This window comes from Penaeus chinensis, chromosome 33 (assembly GCF_019202785.1).
Source record: "Penaeus chinensis breed Huanghai No. 1 chromosome 33, ASM1920278v2, whole genome shotgun sequence".
Lineage (NCBI taxonomy): Eukaryota > Metazoa > Arthropoda > Malacostraca > Decapoda > Penaeidae > Penaeus > Penaeus chinensis.
In genome coordinates this window covers 35,010,939-35,018,438 of record NC_061851.1, presented here as the reverse complement: position 1 = coordinate 35,018,438, position 7,500 = coordinate 35,010,939, and the positions used below count along the sequence as shown (strand labels likewise).

General features: G+C 34.6%; 1 protein-coding gene across 4 annotated transcripts in view; it reads right to left on the bottom strand.

Moving 5' to 3' along the window:
• The window catches only part of LOC125043363 (BCAS3 microtubule associated cell migration factor-like), a 35,032-nt gene that overhangs the window by 11,149 nt on the left and 16,383 nt on the right, over window positions 1-7,500 (bottom strand). For all 4 annotated transcript variants that reach the window (XM_047639451.1, XM_047639450.1, XM_047639453.1 and 1 more), the window contains 7 exons: window positions 7,364-7,500; window positions 6,797-7,011; window positions 6,453-6,538; window positions 5,932-6,129; window positions 4,433-4,606; window positions 3,911-4,145; window positions 2,866-3,015 (listed from right to left, as the gene is read on the bottom strand). The exon at window positions 7,364-7,500 is cut by the window's right edge and continues 3 nt beyond it. In XM_047639451.1, coding sequence (XP_047495407.1) covers window positions 2,866-3,015; window positions 3,911-4,145; window positions 4,433-4,606; window positions 5,932-6,129; window positions 6,453-6,538; window positions 6,797-7,011; window positions 7,364-7,500 — 1,195 coding nt within the window. The remainder of the gene's footprint in view (window positions 1-2,865; window positions 3,016-3,910; window positions 4,146-4,432; window positions 4,607-5,931; window positions 6,130-6,452; window positions 6,539-6,796; window positions 7,012-7,363) is intronic.

Here is a 7,500-nt window from a genome sequence, read left to right as displayed (position 1 = left end):
CTGACACAGAACCATATCACTATCTAAATATTTCCCATCAAAATCCAAGGCTTTGCTTAGCTATGAAACAATATTTAAGCAATAGACTATGGCTGAAAAGCTTTCTACAAGATATACAGCTACACCAATTACATCATACAGTAATTGAATAACTGAATATGAGGTCTTTTTTAAATACAGGAAGATTCATTCTCCCTACTCACTGCAATATCACTACCTTAACTTGCAAGTCATTCCAGCCAATCAATTCCTATACAAAAACAAATTTGAAGAATACTATTCATTATACTGTTTAATTAATGAAATGTATGATGCCTCCCTTACATGATTTTGGTGAATCACTGGGGTAAAATCTGTTCTGCAGTCAAGTAGAAATAATCATATCTTATTATGAAACAAATGGAAACTTAACATATAACCACTAGTTATAGCATGTACATACATGTCACATCCACTGTGAATTTAGTTTATCAATTGTGCTTACACATAGGTGCCTCACCTGTTTACCCTTTTCCTTGATTTTCATTATTATTTTTTATATTTTATATCTTAGTACTGCTAATAACTTTACAATAATAGCAATGCCAAACTCAAGATCATGTAGGCATGCTATAACTGACTTCCCTGTTGGCCGAGCACTTGTGGAACCAGCTATGTGTTAACACATTTCACATAACAAAGCTACAATGGACATTACATGGTCCTGGTGGCAGTGGGTTAAAGGGCATATAACAGGGATATGGAATCATGTTGACAATCAACTCCCATCAAATTAATGGTATTCCAACTGACATACTCTCTGTATCTAAACCTATAGCAAATATATATCAATGCATTCATAAGCAAATCAACAATAGAAAAAAAAAAAAACAGTACTAATGCATACAAGCTTTAACCCCAATAGAGCTAAGGATTTGATTTCTAGGATCAACAAAAGTGCAACAAAGTATTTTATGGAAAAATTATTTAATAACACAAGGACTTTTACTCCTTCTTATAGCTACTTGAGCTTTTTGCATCGGCATAATTTTCAGACTGGCATAAGTAATTAATAATATCCTAATAAAAGTGTAAATACATACCTGCACAATAGCTCATAAGTGGTCATTCATTCCATATATATACTATCAAGTATCAGTACATCTAAATGCAACTTTATATTTGATAACCCTATATATATCTGATTCCAGAAAGGACATGCCTGACACAAGTCTGCAAAAAAATTGCATAAAATATATTTGCACTCATCACTGATGAACTGTGTCAGTCCTGCACAAATTACTAATACACAAAGCTATATAAAGTAACTATAATGACATTCCAACAAGAGCACTGTAAGCTTTGAAGGAGTTAAGTTAAATTATGCACATCTACAGTTTCCTCATTTTACCCTCCCTAACTGAACTGTGAACTCGGATTAGGTAATCAAATTAGCAAACATACAATTAACAAAGTCATGTTAAAATGCATGATAGATTTTACAAATAATGGGGCTGATCCTAGAAACTAATACTAGGACTAGGATTACTCTGATCAAAAACCCAAGGACAGGACTGGTTAAGCTGTTTAGACAGGAATGGATTAGGCTGATCGGAAAGACCGAGTCAGAACAAGTTGACTAGATTAAATTAGACCAGCTCAGGAGTTATGTTTTTCCAAATCGAGAAGAGTTCAATATACATTTGCCTTTAAATAACACTTATCAAAATGTATACATAAACAGTATAGTGAAACTAATAATCTTATTTTCCAAACACTAACATAGTTCTGATAATACTAATGATACAAAAACAAAAAAGCAAATTCTTATATATAGCATAATGAGGGGTACAGTTAATAGTAACAATTATAAAACAAAGCACTGTGCTACATATAATTTTTTTCCTTCATTGTAATGTATACAGTAGCATTTTGCTTGACAGCAAATTGGTATTTTCAATATTAATATCACAGATATCAGCACTTGTCCACTTTCATTTCAAAGATTTATTTTTGGTTATGAATACTGTTAAATCAATAAACCTATGGGTTTACTTACTCACATTTTTAGTTTGATTTATATAAGCATTATTTTCATTTAGAACTTGGTAGCAACAAATAACCGAGTTCATAAAATTAATTTTAATTTTTTATTATTATTTTTTTTAATGTCTGTCAGAAGAACAGGTTGTCTACCATCAGTTGATGAGCTATTAAGCTTATAATGTAAAAATGTCTCTTAACTTATTGGAGTCACTACACAGCTACAATGATATGTAAAAAATATCAAAGTATTCCCTACTTAACCCAATGGCTGAGGATAATAGCATGACTACATAACATGTTCACTGCAACCTTAGTCTATTTATTATGTTTACAAAGAGATGACTCCACAAATACTTAGTCACCAAGAAACCAGTCATGATCACTAAGCACACTAATTGACTCCTTAGTGGTTGAGTGCTTGTGGAGCCATCTGTGTGCAACTAAATTCACAAAAAAATACATTACATAAACCTGCGGCCAATGGGTTAAGTTGTTGAAGAACACACACTGCTTCTTGTTTACAGATAAAGTAAACCTTTGGTAAAAATACAATATAAATAAATGAGTGACCTACATACATACATACATAAACAAACTCATACATAAAATATACCTTAAAAAAAAAAAAAAGTGTGCATCAGTATCTCAAAAAACAATCTCACAGTCATCATTTCACTGTAAGTTTACAAATACATAAAAAGGACAGAACATTCCAGTGAAATGATCTTTCAACAACCTGCTGAAATATTTAATCAGTTCATCCCCAATCAGGGCAAATCTTTTAACAGAGCACTAACCTATAGGCAGATCACATACAGAACTTAAAGGGAACTCTCTTACCTGTGTCACCTCTGTTCCCAGGGATCTGCGTGTCCATCATGGCATCGGCCAGGTCATGCCTCAGCTGGTTCATCATGGTCTCAGGGTCAAAGCTTTCCGAGTCACCACTGTATCGCTCCATAAGTCTTGGTGACTGATCATGACTGCCAGCTATAGGGGAGGGGAGAGATATGCCTTTAATATAGAAGATTCAATATGCTAAGAATCATATTCATTTCATATTTATGTTAATCACATATTGCAGAGAACTCCCAACCTGCAATATGCCTTTTTTTTTTTTTAAGTAATTTCTGGAACATATAATAAACTCCCTTCTATCCAAACAGCTTGGGAAATTCATTCAACTGGTCAACTGAATCTAATTGTTATTTGAGAGAAAATTTATGACAACTGCTGTTCTCTTCTGCACTGTAAGCCATATATAAGCCATATACATCTTCCAAGATCTATGTGTTCTGGGTATCCAGTGCTGAATCATGTAGTTTGGTGCAGGACTGCTTAGAAATATCATGATAAATAACTGTTGTTATTTGAAGATGGATGGTGGTGATAATGAAAAAAGGGGTGTGGGTTTCTGTGCAATTTCGTATCAGTATGAAACAGAATGCCTCTGATGTACCTGGCCTAAGTACGTTCAGGTTTTGATCTACCTTTCAACTCATGATTATTTGGATTCTAAATGTGCATCAGCAACTCTACTATTAGTAGGTTTATCCTATTTATTAGCTTATACACCTTAGATAAGCATTTGAAAATGCTAAAATATTTTGTCACAAGACACTTTTTTTATAGCATTTTGAAAACAATATTTATTCATCTTTAGTTAGGGCAAAAATTATGTGATTAACTATCAATTTCTTGGTTGCTAGAGTTGAGTATAGATAAAAATGTCAGACAGTAATGAATGCAACTCTAAGAAAAGGCCAGTAGAAATAATAACTTTTCTAATATACAATTTCCAATATCTTTCAGTTGTGCTTATGATCCTAAAAGTTAGTAATTACATTATTTTATCACTTACAAACATAGTGTATAGAGAACTTACTTAGCGAACCAGCCTCAATAAGAACTGGCACGTTGGCACCTCCAGCTCCAGGCATGTTAACAGGAGATGACCTTGGAGGTCTTCCAACAGATGAGGTGGTGACAGGTGGGCCCTCAAAGGCACTTTGGCCAAAACCACCACCATAGCCCACACCAACACCAGGGATGGACTTAAAGGTGAACTGAGGGCCCATCCAGAGTCTCCTGTGTGGCCCAGCATGTGTGTGGATTTCCACCTACGGAGTAATTAACTTGCATTTGGATACTGGTTTTACCTTTTCCTTAAAGACTATATATCCTTACTTACCAACCCCCTAAGTAGATTTCATTCTTTGCTAAATAGCTTCTAGTGGAATAAGAAACACTTAAAATGTAATCTGAAAATAAATTCATAATACTTTCTTATGAGCTCAAAATACTGAAAAGCTCTCGTACATACAGCTCTCAGTACCTTTAAACAAAATTTACAGTACTTTCCATAATATTTTATAATTTTTCTTTATCTTCATTCCGGAGCACTAACCTGAGCCATCCACCTTTCTTCGGGATCGTCATGATCAAGTGAGTGAGCTGGTGACAGTGATCTTGGTCGCGTAGGTGACAGAGGAGCCAGTAGTGGAGATGTCAGATCTAAAGGAGGTCGTAGCTCTCCACTAGTTGACTCTCGAACCAATGCCCACTGAGCACTGGCATGGACCTTGAATGGGGAAAAAAAACAAAAAAAGATACAACTTGGAAACAGATTATGCTGAAGAAATTTTGACCAATGAAAGGAGGACACAATATTGAAATCTCTATTCCTTACCTGGAAATTAATATGGTAATAGCAACAATGAATAGAATTTATTGTGCTTCTAAAAAAGATAAATTAAATCTTCTTGATGACATTTTTGAAGAATGGGGAACCTATATAATTATGTTTTTTCCTAACCTACTCCTTGATATTAAAAATTGTTTCCTATGAATTAAATTTACCAACTGTAGTATTCAGTCTGTTACTACCATCTCCAAATATAAAAAATAAATATTACTATCTGGAATTTTTCCTTATAACTAGCTCAGTCCTTTTCAAATGATTTTGTAATGCTCCTTACTAATGAAAGAATGATAACTTCATTTTGTTCATTAAATCTTTCAAATTCTGTTTACTTTTCAATTCTGTAAAGAGGATTCCAACATTAAGTCAAAACCTCCCACTGCATGCATCTGTTTAAACTATTGGATCCAGATGTGACTTTCACATCATAAAAAGATTTGACTGAGGGCCAGGTGACAGGCATGGCATGTCATAAAATGGAGTTGTCGGGTGGCAGGTGAATGTTATGCAATAAATGCACAAACTTCTTGGAGGAAAATTAGACTTAGTGAGTATTTAGGAAGGACTCTTGCATTGTTCCACTAATGAATGAGGGTGGAATGTATCATCCATAAGCCATGCCTGGAATAGTGCTGGATCCAGGGAGGACACTATTTCCATGCTGAAGATCCTATTAATGCCTACTATGACCAGCAGCACAGGGTGGGTTACAGAAAACCGAATAATAATAATAATAAAAATAATAATAAAAATAATAATAATAATAATAATAATAATAATAATAATAATAACATAAAAAAAATATATATTATGATGTTACTTAGCCTAATTGTTGTAAACTACCTTGAGAGATAATTTGGAGTCTTAGCTTGATATGTAAACAAATAACATACATAGACCCCAGAAAATAGCAAAAAAGGCAAAAAATGCTTATACATAATAGCACTGCAAATAGGAGGCTAGGAGTCTTGTTACCACATGAGTGTTTGTGTGGGTCAAACCTACAAGCTGCACACATGGGAGAGTTGCTAATCAGGTAAGCCTGGTACCTGTTTCCTGGTCCACATGCTGGCCATAAAACACCTGCATCCAACAGGTTGATGGATGAAACTCTAATGCTAATAATTCTACAATACACTGTACAGCTATAATTAACTTGAACTTTGAATATCCCAGATGTGATAGGATTCCAACTATACAATTACCTCTAGTTCAATAGGTGAATCTTCTGTTACTTTGTCCTGAGGTATTCCTGCTGCTGCATGAGGTTCGAGGTGGTATTCTAAAAGGTTCCCATGGTAGGCCATGACAAAAAGCGAATCCATCGTTCTCCTCTGCTTTTCGCGTGGCACTGTAGGTGACCCAGCTAGCCAACCTCGAGGACTTCCAAATAATGATGCAACCTGAGTTTGGAGGTCATGATTTGATTGAAGTTAGATTTCAGAAAAAAAAGAATCTTACTAGATTAGGTGGAGAACACAGTAAAAAAAAATCTTCATATGTGAAATGTAATTACAATTTTTTTTTCTTTCTTTTTTTTTCATATCAATGGCTGATATCATATGTCTCTTTATCAATGAATATGTAAAAAGCAATATTTCTTGCCTCAATAATTTTTCTTATTTCAAGTGACTCTTTATGACAAAAGAACCAACTAAAGAAAAAATCTTTTGACTGTGACTACTGTTACATTTTTTCAAACTACTTTTACAACCCCATTACAAACCTTGATAACATCATCACCACTGGGAGACCTTGGTGACTTGCTCGTTGGTGGACTGCGACTTGGTGAAGGCCCAGATGATATTGTACCTGAGAAATTAGTTTAAGATATATTAAGTTAATATATATAGTTAGTCTAATATATATAGTTAATCTGAACCAATGTTGTAATCCTTTATCAGTTACAATTTAGGCATATTAAATACTTGGTCTAATCATGTGATAAGTGGTAGAGAAAAAACCTAATTCATTTACATAGAGCTGTATAATAACGAATTCACAATATGAATGTTATGTAATAGCATTTTCAAGCTCCTCCATTATGAAAACTAACATTTGCACACTCACCAATCAGATTCTGCAGTAATGGTTGTCTAAGCTGTACAAGGGGTTTGATGGTATTTGGCGTTGGGTAAGGAGGACAGCGTGGGTTGGGATAGGCAAGGTTGGGACTGGGTTCAAAGACAAATTTGGAAGTGCTTGGGGATGCTGAGAGCACTGGGGAGTTACGACCTGATGAGGGTGTGTCATCTAGGCCAGCACTTCGGTGGAATCTGCTCAGCCTGGGAGGATACAAACAACAGTATATATCTGAATACAAGAAAATACTTTGTAAGGCTTAGTACTTCCTATCATTAGTTTTTTTTTCACATATGCAGTATGATATCAAAATATACAAAGAGATGTAATAAACAAAGGCCTTATCTATCAATTCAGTCAATAACCTCCAATATATACCATTTCACAAACTCTTGTTTAATTCAGTTTGTGGATATATTTCTTGTGCTCATAAACATACTAATAACAAGGGCTGATATTTACAGTACATTTCATAGAGAATGCTGGCCCATATACAGCCCTTCTAAGACTAATAAATAATGTGTAAATGTTCAGCAAGATTTATCTTTGCCTCACCTGTTCACAACACAGCTAGAGTTGTGTGTACGTACTCCAATGTTCCCTCCATAGGGAGTAATAGGGAACACATGAGTAGTTCCTCGGTGAGTGGATACAGCAACCCACCGTGAATCTAATGAGAACGATATGTCTAT